The 19540-nt window shown below is 51.7% G+C and overlaps 1 protein-coding gene across 1 annotated transcript; it reads left to right on the top strand.

Moving 5' to 3' along the window:
- The first annotated feature begins 312 nt into the window (after positions 1-312).
- Flywch1 (FLYWCH-type zinc finger 1) lies at positions 313-18947 on the top strand. The gene is made up of 8 exons (XM_028853887.2): positions 313-489; positions 6599-6938; positions 7308-7733; positions 8595-9053; positions 9202-9465; positions 13652-13915; positions 14606-15133; positions 17826-18947. Exons 2-8 carry the CDS (start codon positions 6710-6712, stop codon positions 17846-17848), a joined length of 2193 nt encoding a protein of 730 aa, XP_028709720.1. The 5' UTR covers positions 313-489; positions 6599-6709; the 3' UTR covers positions 17849-18947.
- The last annotated feature ends 593 nt before the right edge of the window (positions 18948-19540 follow it).

Raw genomic sequence — 19540 nt, 5'->3', positions numbered from 1 at the left:
ATGAAAGGCCCCGGTGTCTCAATCAAGACCACTGGCATCCTCTTATTGAAGATGCCCCGCCTGCATCCATCCCTCCAACAAATTCACCTGTCGCCCTGTCGTCGTCCTCCGCCCCCCATTGCAGCATTCGGACTAGGGGTTGTCCCACCTCCTCCATGTTAATACACCCGCCCCTGTAAGCTGATTGGCTAGAGTCTTAGGTTGGTACTGCGCAGAGAAGACCCGGAGAATTGATATCCGCCTCGGGAATGGCTCCGCGCCTCTGCTGCGCATGCTCGCTAGTAGTGTTTAGGTGTTCCTAGCCGGTTCCGCGCGGGGGCGCGCGCGCGGGCACGGGGCCGCTCTCCGGGGGGCAGTTGGCGGCGGGAGCGGGCGCTGGGGTCCTGGTTCGTAGAGCGGCCGGCTGCTAGGCCGACGCCTCGGTTGGCGGAGACCCACACGAAGGACCGCGTGGCTCAGCCGCCGCAGAGGCAGGGTCCGCTGCCGTCGGTGAGGACGGGCCCCTGCGGGCGGGAGGGTCCGGCCCGCGGAGCGATGCCTGGTCCGGCTGCCCCGGGGTCCGGCCCGGCGCTGGGGAGGGGCCCCAGCTCGGCAGCTCGGGCTCAGGCCGCCTCGTTGTCGGTCACCCGCGGTGTGCCTCCTTTCTCCCTGCTCTCTGCATCAACCCACCCGACCCCTGTACCGGTCTCAACACCCCTAAATCCGGGATCACACATTCGCCCATCTTCCTCGCACCGTGTCCACCATGCGTGTCTACCTGTCTCTGTCCTCTGTCGCGGCCCATCCTTGCGGCCGCAGGTCCCAGTGACCTTGCACTTTTTGCCGCTTGTTATCCCTCCTAGTTCTGACTATAGATTGCCCGTTATGGCTTTCAAACTTTGTGGCTCATTCTAAACTGAGAAATACGTTTTATGTGTATATTCTGTGCCTAACGATAGGTTCGTGAATCACAAGTTTAAAGAGAGCGGCTTACCCGGCTCACATGACGCAGATCTATTAGGCTCTGTTCTAATTCATTCCTTTCTGTTCCGTTCCATTCCATTCTATTCCAGATGACTGACTTGCTAACCCATTGATTCAAGACATAGTTTATCTGACAGCTTTAAACCCTTCTTTACTCCTTACTTCCACAATCAGATAACCATTCCAAAGAAAGATCTTTTTGTTGTGGTAGTGGGTTTTTTTGTTCGTTTGTTTTTTTAATTTTCCTGCTTTCCAGGGTCCATACCATTGCTGGGGCTTGATTTAGGTTTTCTGGTATGATTCAGGTATGTTAATCTCATTGTTCTTCCAAGAGCCACTAGTCTGACTTGTAAAAAACCTGAAGTTGTGGCTAAGGGAGCTTCTTAAGGAGAGCTGATGAGATGCTTGGCTGTGACGGAGATGGTTTTTGCTGGAGGCGTGTGTGTGTGTGTGTGTGTGTGTGTGTGTGTGTGTGTAAAAACGTGATTTTTAAGAAGAGTAACATGTCAGTTTGTCAGTACTCTGGGGGAGAATTGGAGTGACCAAAGCTGAAGACCATCAGAGCGCTGCCCAGATTTAGCTGAGCTGAAGAGGAGGCAGCGAGGAAGGAAGGCCTTGACAGGAAAGCAGATGGAATATGGTATGATTAAATACAGAGAGTGACATTTGAGAGTACCTCATCCTAGGTAGAGTACATTTAGCCAAGATTCTGATCTGGGATGATTGGGAATATATCAGGTGGCTTCCCATGTTTCCTTATTGTTCGTGTGTGTGTGTGTGTGTGTGTGTGTGTGTGTGTGTGTGCACACGTATGCAGAGGCCTATTCCATCACTCCTTGCCTTATTCCTTTGAGACGGTCTCACTGGACCTGGCGCTATCCTGGAAGCAGTGTCTCTGCCTTCTACAGCCCTGGGGTTACAGGTCTCCAGTCCCGTGAATGCTGGCATCTAAGCTAAGGCCCTCAGGCGTATGCAGCAAGTGATGCTGTCTGCTGAGCCATCCCCACCCCACCCCCATCCCCAGCTTTCCATATTTATGACAAAATACTTCAGTGCTGGTGTACTCCCCAAGGGGGAGGAGGAGGGGAATGATGACGTTGTGAGAACACATTAATTTTCTTTGGTCTTGGAGATTCTAGTCCAAGATCTGGCAGATGAATTTCCTTGCATTGGTTGGTCTGTGTGATAATGGCCTGGAGCATTTAATGGAGCAAGCTGCTCATATCATAGTCAGGAAGAAAGACTGAGAAGGGCTGAGCTTCCCATAGGTCTCTCAAGGACCTATGTGGTTCTGAGGACCACTGTGGTTCTTTGGGGAGACATTCATAATCCAAATTATAGCAAGGTATTTGTAGAATAGGCTCCTGTTGGCTGGTATCTCTTCAGTGTCTATATTTCTAAAAAAAAAAAAAAAAAAAAAAAAAAAGAAAGAAAAGAAAAAGAAAAGAAATTATTCTTCTGAGACAGGGTCTCTCTATGTAGGTCTGACTCCTAGAACTCAATATACCAGGCTGGCCTCGAACTCACAGAGATCCACCTGCCCCTTCCTCCTGAGTACTGAAATTAAAGACATGTACTACCACGTCCTGCCACAGTGTCTGTATTTCTAAATTGCTTTGAACAGTGCTCTCAGACAGTCCACTGTTGGTGCCCCCCAAACCCCAAGACAGCCAGCAGTATTGGTTCCACAGTAACTCGGGAAAAGAGGTGATAGTGGGTTTTATGTAGTATGTAGAGGACCGAGGTGCCGATGAACATCCTACCCTGCCCTGCCCCTCACAGTGAAGCAGAATCAGGTCTAGAATGCCACCAGTGCTGAGGCTGTGAAACTCTAGGGTAGTAAATGGCAGTCCTTCTGGGGATCGACCACCGTCATCCTGTCTCGGGAGTGATGCTTGCCCGCATAACTTCACTTAGAGCGTCTCGTTCACTACTTTGAGGAAGGGGGTCAGAGGAGGAAGCCAGGAATGGCTTTCCATCTTATTTTTGAGACAGAATCTCACACTGAACACGAAGTTCACAATTTCAGTGAGGCTGGGTAGCAGCAAGCTCCTGAGATCTGCCTGGCTCCATACCCCAATGCTGGGGTTATAGACAGGCATGTGACCCTGTTTTACATGGGCGCTGGGAAGGTGAACCTTCTCATACTTCTCATACTTTTATAGCCATCTCCCCAACCCTCACCGGTTTTCCTGCTTTGCAGGTGAGAGTGGCCAGGAGAGTTCTGGGCTTGGCCCAGGTCTCCTACCCAGCAAGGGCATGGTAATACAGTTTATCTCCCATGTAAAGATAACTGTTACTCTGCTGTTACCTGCCAAGAGAGGCTTCTGGCTTTCAGGATTTTAGTTAGTTGTTAGGGATTGGACTTAGTTGTGCCTGCGAGGCACTGGACAATTTCTAACATTGCAGAACTTCTTGGCCTGCTCTGAGTAACGTGTGACTACCAGTAGGACCACACTGGGATAACTGTAATCATCCAGCTCTGACCTCAGCACTGAGGTAGGGGAGAGGATGGAAGAGTGAAGCACAGCTGTAGACTCTTGAATAACGCCTGTCTAACCTGAACACACTTTGCCTTCTTTTTTTTTTTTCCAAGATTTTATTCTGTGTACCTACCTGTTCTGCCTGCAGGCCAGAAGAGGGCACCAGATCTCATTACAGATGGTTGGGAGCCACCATGTGGTTGCTGGGAATTGAACTCAGAACCTCTGGAAGAGCAGCGGGCGCTCTTAACCGCTGAGCCATCTCTCCAGCCCACACTGTGTTTTCTTATAGGCTTATATTGAGTGAAAAGTATAAAATGAACACATTAGAGCCCAAGTCGATGAACAAAGTAAATAATACAGGGCTGGCTGAGCATGGCGGCACACATCTGTAAGCTTAGCAGTTGGAGGTAGAGAAAGGAGGATCAGGTGTTCAAGACCAGCCACAGCAGCATTGTTAGTCTGATGCCAGTTTGGGCAGAGGTAGGTGGGTCTCCTTGAGTTCCAGGCCAGGCTGATCTACATAGTGAGACCTGGTCTCAAACAAGGAGGAAAAAAAAAAGTCCCCAAACAAATGAGTCTGGATGGCTGGATATAGATGACTCAGCAGGAAAAGGCACTCGCTGCCTTGCTGAGGATCTGATTAGACAGCCAGAGTCCATCTTGGTCATAGAGCTCCGACTACTGTGTGTCCCTGGACCTCCATGCACTGTGCCTCACCTGTAATCGAATGCATATACACATGCACATAGACAATAAATAAAAAGTAATTTAGGGTTTTGTTTTGTTTTTGGGTTTTTCAAAACAGGGTTTCTTTGTGTAGCCCTGTCTTGAAACTCGCTCTGTAGACCAGGCTGGCCTCGACTCAGAGATCTGCCTTTGCCTCCAGAGTGCTGGGATTAAAGGTGTGCCTCTGCTGCCGCCGCCGCCGCCGCCGCCGCCACCACCGCCGCCACCACCACCTGGCTTTGTTTTGTTTTGTTTTAAACTGAAAATAGGATTGGGGACATGGCTCAGCCAATAATCATGGGGACTGGGTTTTGGATCCCAGTGTTCATGTAAGACCAGATGTGGTATCAAGCATCTGTAGTCCTAGTATCCTGTGGTGAGATGGGAGACAGGAGACGCTCAGGACTCTCCTTCCAGTAGTGAATAAGAGACTCCTCAAATGAGGTGACGGCAGACTGACAGCCATTTGACCTCCACATGCATGATGCACTTCCCTGTACTTACATTCAGGTACACACGTGTACATTCATGCACATACATACAAAGACACACAAAGATTTTTAAAAAGTTGCAGGGTTGTGTAGAGAACCCCCACATCTTCATCAACATGAATGTCAGCATCTTACACTTTTTATCTGATTTTATTTGTGTGTGTGTGTTGTTTTAATGTGTTTGTGTGATGTGGGAGAGTTCTTATGCTGTGACCCTTGGTTGGAGGTCAGAAGACAAATCTACAGAATCAGTTCTACTTTGGGGAGGCTTCCAGGGGTCAGGCTGGCACAGTTAGTCAGGCTTCTGTCCCCTGAGTCATCCCACTGGCCTTGACTCTGGTTTGTTGAGACGAAGCCTGGTTAGGAAGCCCAGACTGGCCTCAGATTCTGCCCCAGCCTCTCCAGTGAACTGTCGTCCTGCCGGGTTTTACTCGCTTCTAGGGCTTGAAAGGAGCCTTATACTCACCAGGCAAGCATTTTAGCCACGGAACTCCACCCCCAAATCCATTTTTTGTTTTCAGCACAGAGTGCAGTCACCACCACGACCAATTTTGGAACACTTTCATGAGTGCAGAAGAAAAACTACACCTATTAGCAATCACTTCCCAGTCTCCAGATCCCACCGTTCAGTTGTTGTTAGTCTCTGTATACTGGCCCACTCTAGATACTTCATATAAACAGATCCTAAGAGACTGATCTTTTCTTACTGGTTTCTTTCACTGAGGGTATTAAAGAAGAAGCATGGTAGCACATGCCTTTGATCCCATCTCTAGGGAAGCAGAAGCAGATCTCTGTGAATTAGAGGCTAGCCTGGTCTACATAGGAGTTCAGGACAGCCAGGGCTACACAGAGAAACCCTGTCTTGAAAAAAAAAAAAAAAAAAAAAAACTTTGAAAATTCTATGGTTATTTTGTTTGTTTGTTTGTTTATTTTGGGGACAGGGTATTGCTATGTAGTCTGCTAGCCTGGAACTCACTATGTAGATTTGTAAGCCTCTTGTCTCCTGAGTACTGGGATTAAAGGCATGTGCCACTATGTTCAGCTAGAGAGAGAGAGAGAGAGAGAGAGAAAGAAAGAGAGAGAGAAAGAAAGAGAGAGAGAAAGAAAGAAAGAAAATGTCTGGAGTGCTATAGTCTTGTTTAATGGCTCTTATTGAAAGTGGAAAGGTAGGAAACCCCTTGCTAATTACTCAGTTGTCCCAGAAACACAGGAATGTCAGCCCACCCTGGGGAAGCACCCCAGATCCGACCATCCTTGTCTAGACTGGAGGTGCGGAACCCTGCCTCTGCCCTGCCAAGGCAGCACTAGGAACAGTGGTTGCAAGGTCAGTGCAAAGGCCCTGTGGTATCTGGAGGACTGGGCTGAGCTGAGGCCTCCAGAGTCAGTCGGGGGATAGCCTGTGTGAGGCCAGAGAGTCCCATTTCCTGGAGCTAGGCTTCAACCTTCTGCCATGCAAAGTACTAGCTAGTACTTCCTGGCCTGGGTTCTTTGAGACAGGTGCCCAGCATTGAGGTGAAATGCCCAGGGCCAAGCCCGGGTAGGCACCTAGGCATCTGAGCAGGCACAATGGGATTTCAGCCTCGTCATTCTCTGGCCTGTCTGGTTCCTGTGCCTCTGTTCTTAGCTATTAGATGGGTCACTAAGAATGGTCTGGAAGGGACCTATGCTAGACACTGGTGAGACTTCTAAGGTAGAAACTCAATAGTATGGTAGTCCCCAGCAGCCCTGGAGGGGCTTGGGTGGGGCTGCCAGGAAAGATACTGGTAGTGCGTGCATCTGCCCAGGGCTCTTACCTATGTCAGGTCCCTCCGCAGCCTCTCAACCCCAGGGCACTGAGGAAGTTCCATCTGCCCCAGGTTCCATCCCAGATCCATTGGTTAGAGTCCCAGGCCCAGGGACCTCCTCCACTAACTGCCTTGGTTCTTCTCTTAGGACAGAGCTTCTGGGCTCCCATAGTCTGGCCTGGGAGGAGGAGGAAGAGGAAGAAAGACCCATCTACCAGAGGGCTGAAGGTGGCCTGAGGGCCAGAACCTCAGACCCAGGATGCCCCTACCTGAGCCCAATGAGCAGGAGGGTGAGCGTGTGAAAGCTGGCCAAGAGCCATCTCTTGGAGCCAAGAAGCCCCAAGAGCCCTCCAATCTGGTCCTGGCCGGCGACAAAGAGGGGTCCAAACCGACAGGCCCTGCCGCTGTCTCCAGCAGCACCCCCCAGACCTTGCCGGCCAAGAAGCAGGGCCGGATAATTCACCGGAAACGTAGCAGAGTAGATGCAGGTGAGACTCCCTGGCCCACTGGGCCTTGCTCTGCCAAATCTGCTGACCTGTGCACCCCCATTTTCCATCGGGGTGACCTCAGGTACCCCATTCTTCCTTTTAGTTGAACCTCTTAGTCTGCAAGCACATCCTGTGTCCCAGGCACCGGGCCCTCTTCCCAGGCTCATGGGAACTGCTACTGTATGCAGAGTTCTCTTAACTCCTTAAATCCTCTCCCCTAATCACAAAAGCAGCTTCTAAAACCTGGGCTAGTCTGACAGCCAGGAGCCTGAGAAAGCATCTTGCCCAGAGGACCTTACCCTACTCTAAGCCCCACTCACCAAGGGCCTTGCCCTAGAGAGGCTAACCCAGCCTTTTTCGTACCCGCAGTTGCCCCCCAGCCCCTGGAGTTCCTGAAGACCCCGTATGGGGGCCGCCTTCTAGTCCACAAGTCATTCCTGTACAAGCAAGAGAAGGCTGTGGGGGACAAGGTGTACTGGAAATGCCGCCGGCACTCGGAGCTGGGCTGCCGGGGCCGGGCCATCACCCGTGGCTTTCGAGTCACAGTGATGCGGGACCATTGCCACCCACACGATAAGGAGGGCCTGAAGATGCGGCGCCGGAAGGAGAAGGTGCCCTGCTCAAGCCTGCCTGAGAACCCTGAAGCACAAGAAGAAGGGGTGAGCTTATGGCTGTACCCTGTGGAGCCAGAGCCCACCCCTCAGCAAAGCATTGAGGAGCCAGAGGAGGACCAGGGGTACCGATCCCTGGCACTGCAGAGCTTGCCTCCCAAGAAACGCCCTGCACCAGGAGTGGGTGAGTCCATGTCCTCTCCTCACTTGGGGCAGGAAAGAACTCTCAGCTCCTTCATGCCCAAATACAAATGTGGGGTTTCACGTGGGTTCTCAAAAAGTGCTCACAGTCAAAAATATAAATGCATCCCAGTCATCATGATGCCCATGGGACAGACAGCATTGTGATCTGGGGGTCCCAGGGCCTTTCCCAGTACAGCAGGGCCTGGTATGGGTCCTAGACATCTGCATGCTGATAGGCAGGTTTCAGGGATTCAGGCTAAGTTTCAGCAGGGTGTCCAGCGGCAAGGCTTGGCTTTGAGTTCCAGGTTCAAATTCCAACCCCATGGATGAAGCCTTCAGCCTCAGGAAATTCACGTGAATTCTGGGGTCTTAGGCTTATTCCTGAGGTAGGTTGTGGCAGCTTGGACTGTTGTGGAGCTTGTGGGGTGATGCTGATCAAGTCATATTCTGGGCTGCTTAGCTAGGTGAGCGGTGGTCTGCATTCTTAGAGTAGGTAGGCGTGGCTTCCAGAAAGCCGATGTCTCCTGACCCACAGGATCTGAGGATCTGAGCGACAGGCCACTGAGCACTTGGTTCTAGTGGGAGGGAGAACATTCTTGAACAAACCCAAGAATGGCCCAGAGCATAACCTGCTGAATCAGAGCCCAACTTGGCCCCTCCCATTGTGGTGTGAAGTGGTGGGCTGAGGTCTAATTGACTTGGAGAAGGAACCCTTGTTCCTCTTGGGTGGCTTGGTGGGAATGCACTGGGCTTCACACATGCCCAGCTCAGGGAAGTATGTCAACACTTGGGAGAAAAGTACTTGGCGGTTCCTCCTGGGCTCTCGTCCGTGGTGTGTGACCTTCCTGGGTTCTTCCTCCAGTACGGTATCGGCCCCTTGAGTTCCTGAAGACGTGCTATGGGGGCACCTTCCTGGTACACCAGTCCTTCCTCTACAAGCGCGAGAAGACTGTGGGGAGCAAGGTGTACTGGACCTGCCGGGAGCATGCAGTCAATGGCTGCCGGAGCCGCGCCATCACCCAGGGCCAGCGGGTGACGGTCATGCGCAGCCACTGCCACTCGCCTGACATGGAAGGCCTGCGGGCCCGGCGACAGCAGGAGAAGACCATAAAGAAGATACAGGCAAGGCGGATTGGCGCTGGGGACTTGGAGGACTGTGATGACATCGAGGACACGCTGCTCCAGGGGGTGGACAGCTTGTTTTACCGCAGGGGGCAGGGCACACTGACTCTCAGTAGGTCCAGGTCCAGAAAGCGAGCAAGGGAGCACCAGGAGTCCTTGCAGGAGTCCCCCGAGGAGGAGGACCAGGATGTGGACCCCAGTGAGTCTCAGTGTTTGGGGAGTTGGTTGCTGGCCGGAGTTGGTTGCCTCTTTTTGGGAGGGGGGTGGCCATCCTTCTCTACCTACCCCTGCATTCTTAATCTCCATCCTCTGGCCCCGCCCCTAACTACCTTCCTCATGTCCTGCAGGAGGCCCAGAGTTCCTGAGGACCCCTCTAGGGGGCAACTTCCTGGTGTATGAGTCCTTCCTCTATAGGAGGGAGAAAGCAGCTGGTGACAAGGTGTACTGGACCTGCCGGGACCAGGCACGCATGGGCTGTCGCAGCCGCGCCATCACTCAGGGCCGGCAGGTGACTGTGATGCGAAGCCACTGCCACCCACCTGACCTGTTAGGACTGGAGACTCTGAGGCAGCGGGAGAAACGCCCCGGCCACTCTCAGTGGGATGGCCCAGGTACCTGCCATGACCCCACAGCTTTTTTGGTTGGTTACATGTGTCCTGCCCTCCTTCCTTCTGTAATTATTCTGGAAGTCACAGTCCTCTCCTCTGTGCCCCCAACTTCTGCTCCCATACTCAGCCCATCTGGGATTTGATCTCCCAGGTTCCTCTTTACCTGCCTTCTTACTCTCCGAGGCCCCAAACGTGATCAACCTAATCCGTTCCTGTTATTTTAGGTTAGTAGTAGAGTCTGCTGAAGGCGTGTGGTCAGGTCCTCATTCCTGCAGTGTAAACAGAGGGCAACCAGTCAGCCTCAGCGTCTGGGAGCTGAAAGAGCCAAACCTCTCTCCAGCTTTGTCACACACCTGCATGCCGGAGTCCTAGCTCTGCCCATTTGGTTCCAGAGAGCCTGGTGTCTGCCTGAGGAAAATGGTTGAGGCTAGACTTCTCACCTAGCCAGTACTCGGCTCCTCAGCTCACACCCACCGGTCTCCCGTCCTGTAGTTTTTGGAGTCCTCTGAGTTACCTTTTGGTCCTAAGCTTATTCCAGATACAGGAGATGTTTTATCATCCTCACTCTTTTTTGTTCCATTTCTATGACATCCTTATAAACAGGGAGATGGTGCCAGGACATGATATCACTTCGAGCCCCACATCCCTGCTCCAAACATTTGCTTCCCCATTTCTTTTTTCTTTTCTTTTTTTTTCCTTTTTTTTTTTTTTTTTTCTTTCGAGACAGGGTTTCTCTGTGTAGCTTTGCACCTTTCCTGGATCTCACTCTAGATCAGGATGGCCTCGAACTCACAGAGATCCGCCTGCCTCTGCCTCCTGAGTGCTGGGATTAAAGGTGTGTGTCACCACTGCCTGGCTTCCCCATTTCTTAAAATGCATTCTACCACTGTTAATCCATTTAATCCATGTTCAGTGTCCTTGTTACCTGCTGACGTCCAGCCAGAGGAACTGATTTAGCCTTGGTATACTTTTTGAGTAGGCTTTGTGCTTTCTATTTGTTTGATTTGGGGTTGTTGTTTTGTTTTTTGAAACCGGGTCTCAGGTCTCAACTATGTAGCTCTGATGGCCTCAAGTTCACAGAGCTCTGCCTGCCTCTGTGTGTGTGTGTGTGTGTGTGTGTGTGTGTGTGTGTGTGTGTGTGTGTGTACACGTACGCACATATATACATGCATGCTTTGGCATGCACGTATCAGTCCAAGGACCACATAGAGGAGTCAGTTTTTCCTTTTGTCCTGTAGGTCCTGGGGATCGAACTCAGATCGGGAGTCTGGGCAGCAGGCGCCTTTGTTTCTGAACTATCTCGCTAGCCTCTGCCTTCTGTTCTTGTCAGATTCTGCCCGTGCGGAGCTGGGACTATCCGCACCTCTTTCTCTTTGCTTCCCTGTGTGGCTGTCCAGCAGCTGCTGTGTGTGCCTCTTCTTCCAGGGACCATCACTGCCTCCATCCTTCCGTGTTTGCATCACATCAACAGTCGACCCCAAAGCTTGCTGAGCCCCGCGGGCTTCAGCCTTGCCGGGGGCTCATGTTAGGCCTGCCTAGCACTTAGATGTCCCTGGCCAGATGCCCTGCCTCTGGGCTTGCTTGTCTTGGTTTAAAAGTCCTTGAGCCAGTCATCTTGGAGGACCCGTTTGAGACCCTGCCCATTAGAAGCTGTTGGTAATTTCCCCACACACTTGCTGGACAGTCAGAGTGCCAGGCTGTAAAGCGTCTTTCCACAATAGCTGAATCTATCTGAAGATAGCATTGTTTTTCTCATGGCTGACCCATGTGTGTGAGCAGATTCTGCTGTAGAAGTCGAAAGTCTTCTGCCGCCCTGGTGTGCCAAGGCTGTGGTTCACCAGGGGCCTTTTCAGACCACAGCTTGTGTTCTTCAACATGGTGTCTTCCTTAGTTGGTTTGGTTTAGAGACGGGGTCTCTCTCTATGTAGTCCTGGTTGTCCTGGAGCTCGATATATAGACCAGGCTAGACTTGAACTGAGAGCGATCCTCCTGCCTCTGCCTGAGTGCTGGGATTAAAGGTAGAGCCACCATGCCCGGTATGACCCAGTGTCTTCTCACACGCCTACCTAATGCTCTTGTTCCGTGGTTCTCTATGACTAGTTACCTAGTCATTGATCCTCCTGTGATGACCCTGGTCACTTTTGCAGTCCTGTCTGAGATTTCCTAGGTTTTGTTTTCTGTTTCTTCTACTGAAGCTTTAAGTTTCTGCATTCATAGCGGAATGACTTCTTTGTAGAGTGCCTAGTGTCAGCAGTATGGTGGCCTCTGCCTGTTTCTCCAGGCACAGCCTTCACCTGCCTGCTCTGGTGTCTGCCTTCCAGCATGCAGCCTTTCCCATGGACACTGCCTTCTCCTATTAAAGGAAGGCCCTGCCCTGTCTGTGCACGGGGCTTAACTTTGCCCCTGCAGAGCTGGCAGCTGGGCTTCTGGGTCTTAGGAACATTCCAGCACAGACTTCTGCCTCCCCCTCTCAGTGCCCCTCTCTCCCACTGGGCCACCCTGCTTTGTTCCTTCTATATAAACCCACCTTGCTTCCCTTTGCCTCCAGCTCCCCCAGGGCCTCTCTGGCTCAGCTTCTCCGAATGCTTGTGTAGATCTTGTTACAAGGCCTGGCTGAGTTCTGTTGTTTACTGTGTGTAGGGGTGTTTTACTCCGGTGTGGAGGAGGTGGGCCATCCCCCACAGGCACAAGGCTTGCTCTCCCCCATCTGACACCTCCTTCCCTCTCGGCCTCTGGGCTGTTTTGCTCTTCAGGCGGTCCTGACCTCCTGGTCTCCTTCCCCACCTTTCTACGGGCTGCGCTGCGGAGTCAGATGCTTCTCCCCAGGCCTTCAGCCTCTCAGAGCTGCCCTCCTCGGCTTCTTTCTGACGGCTCTCTAGTCTGTCACTGTCCTCCATGCTCCTACTATGTGGCCCGTCAAGCCCTGCTCAGTGTGTCCAACTGCTTTCTTTTTTTTTTTTTTTTTTTTTTTTGGTTTTTCGAGACAGGGTTTCTCTGTGTAGCTTTGCACCTTTCCTGGAACTCGCTTTGGAGACCAGGCTGGCCTCGAACTCACAGAGATCCGCCTGCCTCTGCCTCCCGAGTGCTGGGATTAAAGGCATGCGCCACCACCGCCCGGCCACCCAACTGCTTTCTTAACCCAGAGTCCACATTCCAACAAAGAGCAGCATGGTCAGGCCTGCCACAGCAACACCTGGCTCCCGGTGCCAGCTTCTGTCTTAGTAACTGTCCTGTTGCTGTGAAGACACCAGAACCACGGTGACTCTTAGAAAGGGATGTGTTTCACAGGTTTAATTCATTACCATCATGCCAGGGAAGATGGCAACCCACACAGGTAGACATGATTCTGGAGGAGTAGTTGAGAGTTCTGCATCTGTATCTGCAGGAAAAGAAAGAGCCACTAGGCCTGACTTGGGCTTCTGAAACCTCAAAAAAAGCCCAAGGCCACACCTACCCCTCAAGGCCACACCCACCCTCAAGGCCACACCCACCCCTCAAGGCCACACCCACCCCTCAAGGCCACACCTACCCCTCAAGGCCACACCAAATAGTGCCACTCTCTGGTGACCAAGCATTCAAATCTGTGAGGCTATGGGAGCTCTTCCTATTCAAACCACTGCAATAGAACCTTATACCTGGTCAAAATGACAGGTATAAATGACAAGGAAGCAGGGTAGGGGCTAGAGGATCCTCTGGGCAAGGCCAGGCTATATTTCAGGTTCCTCTTACCTCCACAGCTCACGCTTATACCCAGCTAAACACACATACACAGCCCCTGGGGCTCGTGACTCCAACTCCCTCTTCAGCTCTGAGCTGCTTTGACCCCAGCTCTTCATACTATGGAGTACCTGGCCAACGCCCTGGAGGGCACCTAGTATACAATGAGCAAACACCCTGCCCCCTCCCTACAGTATCATGATGGACGCCTTCGCCTGCAAGACTCGGCCTGGCCAGTCTCTAGCCTCGGGACAGGTAGACCCTGGCCCCTGAGGGCACAGTGGGGTTTGAGGACACAGGACTGTCTCACTGTGAGCAGGTGGGGAGGCATGAAGTAGGTGGTAGGGTCTCTTCAAGGTTATGGTGTTCTTGGTAGGAAAATGGGAAGATTCCCCAGTCCTCCCCTCTCAAGGTCAGGCTTAGCTTCCATGCCCTGCCCCCTTCCCTGATTGCTTCTCTGGTTTCTTTGCAGAAGGGCCTGAGTTCCTGAAGACCCCTCTGGGGGGCAGCTTCCTGGTGTATGAGTCCTTCCTCTTCAGGCGGGAGAAAGCAACCGGCGACAAGGTGTACTGGACCTGCCGGGACCAGGCGCGCATGGGCTGTCGCAGCCGCGCCATCACCCAGGGCCAGCGGGTGATGGTCATGCGCAGGCACTGCCACCCTCCCGACATGGGGGGCCTGGAAGCCCTGCGGGAGCGGGAGAACTTCCCTAACCTGAGCAGCTGGAACGGCCCAGGTATGTGGAGGGAGAGGGGCTTCTCCCCGCTGCCCTACAACACTCCAGTCCCTTCCCAGGTTCTGTGCTTGAAGCACTGATTTCACCACACACATTGACTGCTAATGCTGAGAGACACTAGCTCCGACCCAAAGAAAGGCTGGCGTGGTAGGCCAGGGGTGGCACGGCTGGCAGTCCCTGGAAGTGGACATACTCATGCCTGAGCACTGTGCCTGAACCCCAAAGACCCTCCATCCCAGGGCCTCTTCTTCCTCCTTTCTGCCCAGCTTCTGTTTTCACATGCTCTCTCTGGCCATGCCCCCAACATCACATGACCTTTGACTTCAGCTTCTTAAGAAGTCTGAGCACAGCTTTGTGGTCAGTGGGTGGATGGGGACAGGACAGGCCCCAGTACACAGATCCGATGAACCACAGGCCTCCCAGCAGGCACCACCTCTGTCTGGGAGACTCCAGTAAGCATGGAGTCTGTGGTCTGGTGAGGCCTCCAGCAGGGCTCCAGGGAGAACAAGTATATTAGAGAGTCTCAGGGGGTGACTGAGCACTACTCCCCAGAACCCTGCAGAGCAGGCAAAGGGAAGGGGACAGGCAGAGTTGATCCTCCTGAGATCGCAGTGGACAGAGAGAGGCCCAGTCCCGTTGCCGAGGGCTGTGCCCCAGTGGTCCCCTCACGGTGTGACTCTGCCCCTCCAGAGCCTCGGAAGCCACTGGAGTTCCTGCGGACATCCCTAGGAGGCCGGTTCCTGGTCTATGAGTCCTTCCTGTACAGGAAGGAGAAAGCCGCTGGTGAGAAGGTGTACTGGATGTGCCGGGACCAGGCTCGGCTGGGCTGTCGCAGCCGCGCCATCACCCAGGGCCGGCGGATCGTGGTGATGCGGAGCCACTGCCACCCACCTGACGTGGATGGTCTGGAGGCCCTGCGGGAGCGGGAGAAGGAGCTGTTCCCCAGGGTGACCATGCAGACCAGGGCAGCCAAGAGAGCCAGTGAAGCCAAGAAAGCCAGTGAAACCAAGAAAGCCAGTGAAGCCAAGAAAGCCAAGGCAGCCAAGAAAGCCAGTGAAACCAAGAAAGCCAGTGAAGCCAAGAAAGCCAGTGAAACCAAGAGAGCCAGTGAAACCAAGAGAGCCAGTGAAACCAAGAAAGCCAGTGAAACCAAGAGAGCCAGTGAAACCAAGAAAGCCAGTGAAACCAAGAAGACCAGTGCAGCCAAGAAGAAGAAAAGTATGTACTGAGTGACCAGGGCTTTGTGCCTGACCTCATTTGCAGATCCTTTTCCTCTCATTTCTATTGGTCCCTTCCATTGCCTAGTCCTTAGACCATCTCCAATTCCAAATTGATCTTCCTCTTTTTTTCTTTTCTTTCTTCCCTCCCAGCCCTCCAATGAGACAGGGTTTCTCTGTGTAATAGCACTCCTGGCTGTCTTAGAACTCATTTTGTAGACCAGGCTGGCCTCGGACTCAGATCTGCCTGCCTCTGCCTCCTGAGATTAAAGGAAGGGGATTAAAGGCATGCACCACCATGCTGGGAGTGATCTTCTTTTATTCTAAGACAGCTCAATACTTTATAGGTCGTTGTCTCTTGAAAAATCTGGTTAAAAAAAAAAAAAGGACTACCCCAGAAGGATGCAATAGTACTGTGTGTTTGTATACATGTATGACACACAAGTTTGTAAATAATTTTATTTAATTAAAAATTAGTTCCCAGGCTGGGCGATGGTGGCATGCACGCCCTTAATCCCAACACTTGGGAGGCCCAGGCAGGCAGATCCCAGTGAGCCCTTTCAGAGGTCCTGAGTTTAATTCCCAGCAACCATACGACCATCTGTAATGCGATCTGGCGCCCTCTTCTGCCATGCAGGCACACATGCAGGCAGAGCACTGTATACATAATAAATAAATCTTTAAAAAAATACTTCCCTTTATATAAACAATACAAAACCAACGTTTTTGTTTTGTTGTTATTTTGAGATAGGGTCTTTATAGCCCAAGCTAGCATCAAACTCACAATATATTTTAGGACAATCATGAATTCTGATTCTCTTGCCCCCACAAATGCCAGGATTACAAATGTGTGCTCTCACCATTGTGGCCCAGGTTCAATACCTGGTCAGAAAAGCATTTATTGGGGCTGGAGAGACGGCTCAGAGGTTAAGAGCATGTACTGTTCTTGTAAAGGACCCAGATTCAGTTCCCAGCACCCACATGATGGCTCACCACCCTCTGTAACTCCAGTCCCAGGCGATTTGGCATGCTCTTCTTTCAGGCAAACGTGGTATGCAGACAGAATACCCATACATATAAAATAAACATTTAAAAAAATAAAGGGAGAATGGGAAGAGAGAAAGAGGTTGTATTGCCAAATAAATAGAATAAAAACAGATTCAGGGGGGGTTGGGGATTTAGCTCAGTGGTAGAGCACTTGCCTAGCAAGCACAAGGCCCTGGGTTCGGCCCTCAGCTCTCGGGAAAAACAGATTCAGGGTCTGGAAAGAGGGCACAGTGGGCGAGAGTACTGACTGTGCTAATAGAGGACTCAATTTTGGATCCCAGCACCCATGTTGTGCCATTCACAAGCATCTGTAACTCCAGCTGCCGGGATCCATCACCCTCTTCAGGCCTCTGAAGGTACATGTGGCATTTAGACACACACATACTACATACAAATAAAAACTTAAACTAAAATGGTAAGTCAGGTGTAGTAGCACATACTTTTAATCCCAGCACCAGGGAGGGAGAGGCAGGTAGATTTCTATGAGTTCAAGGCTAGCCTGGTCTACACAGCAAGAACTTGTCTCAAAAATAAATAAATAAAATGATAAATAAAAGAATCATAGACTATTACAGACAACATTTATTGGTATGTCAACAACTTTGATAACTTATTTAATGAATTACTAGAGAGAGGACTGGTTTATATAAGATGTGCTAGACCCAGCATTTAATGCCCAGACCCACAAAAGTATTCCAAGAGTGATAAAAGCTACAAAAACTGATTCAGGAAGAGGTTAGAGCAGGAACCATGCCGGAAGTTGGTCCTCTGCCCTTGACCTGCGGATGAGTGTGGCCCTGGTGACATCTCAGCGTCACGGTGAGTCAGAACTGCCCAGCCCAGCCACTCTTAGAGTTGTGACTGCTGTGGCTTGTGACAGTGCAGTGGTGACAGGAAGGCCCCGCAAGTCTGCTGGTCTCAGGAGAACAGGCCTCCAAGCACAGTTGAACGTCAGGCCCCAGCTTCACCTTTGCTGAGGAAAAACTAGAGCATGCCTGGTTCAAGACCGGCCTGGGCTACGTGGTCAGTTCCAAGCCCACCTCAGCTATATAGTGAGGGGTTTAAAAAATAAATAAATAAACAGGTCATAATGGGTTTTGTTTGTTTTTGGTTTTAAGACAGGGTTTCTCTGTGTAGCTTTGGAGCCTTTCCTGGAACTCACTCTATAGACCAGGCTGGCCTTGAACTCAGAGATCTGCCTGCCCCTGACTCCTGAGTGCTGGTATTAAAGCCAGTTTACCCAGCTTTATTTCTGTTTTGTTTTTTTGAGACAGGGTCTCTAGTTATAGCCCTGGCTGTCCTAGAACTCACTTGGTAGACCAGGCTGGCCTTGAACTCACAGAGATCTTCTTGCCTCTGCCTCCTGAGTGCTGGAGTTAAAGGCATGCACAGCCACCTCCCAGCTAAATAAAACCTTTGGGTTTTTTGTTGTTGTTTTGTTTTGTTTTTTCCCTTGGTTTTTTGAGACAGGGTTTCTCTGTGTAGCTTTGCACCTTTCCTGGAACTCACTCTGTAGCCCAGGCTGGCCTCGAACTCACAGAGGTCCGCCTGGCTCTGTCTCCCGACTGCTGGAATTAAAGGCGTCCACCACCACCACTGCCTGGCCAATAAAACCTTTGTAATGATACACATTTCTCTGTCATCAGGAGCATCAAAGCACAAAAACTGAACACCCAGTTCCGATGAGGCGAGCCTTCTCTGACGCAACAGAGGAGCAACTGACACCCCAGATGTTTCCCATCCACGCAGGCACTTCCCATCCACTCAGATGCGCTTGACAACTCCTTTTCCTCTTGCAAAGCATCGACGACCTTCACATTTCCTCAGAGGTCTCCCAGGAGGAGTGCTTGGACCTTGCGTGGTATCTTGTGTTGGCAATCAAATAGTGCCAAGAGCTGGTGGGTGGTCTGCAGCCCTGTGGCACGCTGCTGCCACCGTTACGACCTTAGACAGCTGTGGAGAAGTGTGTCTGGACTGATATACCTCGACCTCGCTCTGCTGTCCAGGCCTCAGCACCATCTGCTTCGAGAGCATGCAGCCTTGCAAAGAGCTTTCCAGGGGGGGTGTAACCCTTTTTGAGCTCCATAAAGTTCAGCAAAATGAATTTGCCTTGAGCCAGGATATGTACGGGAACTTCTTGCCACCCTCTGAAGACAGTGCAAGCCACAGCAGGGGGTCTTTTGTTTGTTTGTGTTTTTTGCATCTTTTAGGGACAAGTGCTGGGGCCTTCCTGGTCTTCAGTCACTTGCTGCTTACTAGGACATAGCCCGCCCCAACCCTGACAGAGCAGGCCAGGCTCAAGGCTTTGCTGGACCTCCTGTCAGACTGTGTCCTGCATTCTGTCCCAACTTAAATTACACCCTTGTCCACAGTTCTCGTGGCAGCAGAAGTTCCTGGCAGAGGGAGCCAGCCTAGATGTCAGGAGGAGGTGACACCAGATAGGCATGCTCTGGCGACGGCTGCACCACTGAGAATTGCCCACCTGGTGTTGCCTGATGCACAAGGACAGTTAGGTGGCATCAAAGCCTGCCTCCTACAGAACTAAGAGAGCCATGCTAGAAATGACACTGTAGCATCCCTGGGAACTGCAGGACTTGCTGCGTGCTGCACCCTAGACAGAGCTGTCCTTACCCTGAAACAGAGCTGCATGCTCCTCTCCTTTAGCAAGCAAGCCATGACGCAGCCACCCCTGTGGATAGTGACGGCCAGGTGCCGACCACTGGCTTCTGCTCATCTGCTTCCCTCAATAAACCCTGTTTAGTCTCATGGTGCAGAGCTGCTGTGCGTCAACATCCCCTCTACAACGAAAGTCTGTGCTGCCACAAAGTCACAAAGTCACATAGTGTCTGCCAAGTGCTGGGGAAGTAATGGGTGTTTGGCCTAGACCAGGACTGGGAGAGCACCTGCCGAGGCTCTGTTCCCAGCCGTAGGGAAGGTCTGAGGAGTGGGCCATGTGCCACCCCTTCAGCCGGACTCCGTCATGAGCTCACTTGAATGAGTTGGGGTGAGCCCAGAAGGGAAAGGGCACCAAATGAAGGCCAGGTTTGCTTCTTGAGACCCTGGATATACCTGGACCGGTAACTGCCCACTTTTTATCTTAGCCCATTGCCCCGCCCTGACTGTCAGCCACCCTGGGCCCCCACCTGAGATCTGCCTCCAGTCAAACAGATGGGCTGGGGGCTGGAGAAATGCTTGCTACGAAGCCCCGAGGACCTGAGTCAGATTCCCAGCATCCCTGTGAAAAGCTGGGCCTAGTGGTACATGTCTGTAATCTCAGGTAGATTACATTGGGCAGGTGGAGACAAGGACTTCTAACAAAAACTCAACAGTGGGTTTTTTTTATTTGTTTGCTTGGTTTGGT

This window comes from Peromyscus leucopus, chromosome 8b (genome assembly GCF_004664715.2).
Source record: "Peromyscus leucopus breed LL Stock chromosome 8b, UCI_PerLeu_2.1, whole genome shotgun sequence".
Lineage (NCBI taxonomy): Eukaryota > Metazoa > Chordata > Mammalia > Rodentia > Cricetidae > Peromyscus > Peromyscus leucopus.
This window is presented reverse-complemented; position numbering and strand designations above follow the sequence as displayed.

Excerpts from the sequence above, each read along its gene's own strand:
- Flywch1 (XM_028853887.2), top strand. The coding sequence starts at position 6,710 with ATGCCCCTACCTGAGCCCAATGAGCAGGAGGGTGAGCGTGTGAAAGCT. Across the intron at positions 6,939-7,307 it reads ACGTAGCAGAGTAGATGCAG|TTGCCCCCCAGCCCCTGGAG; the intron begins GTGAGACTCCCT and ends TCGTACCCGCAG. Across the intron at positions 13,916-14,605 it reads GAGCAGCTGGAACGGCCCAG|AGCCTCGGAAGCCACTGGAG; the intron begins GTATGTGGAGGG and ends CTGCCCCTCCAG.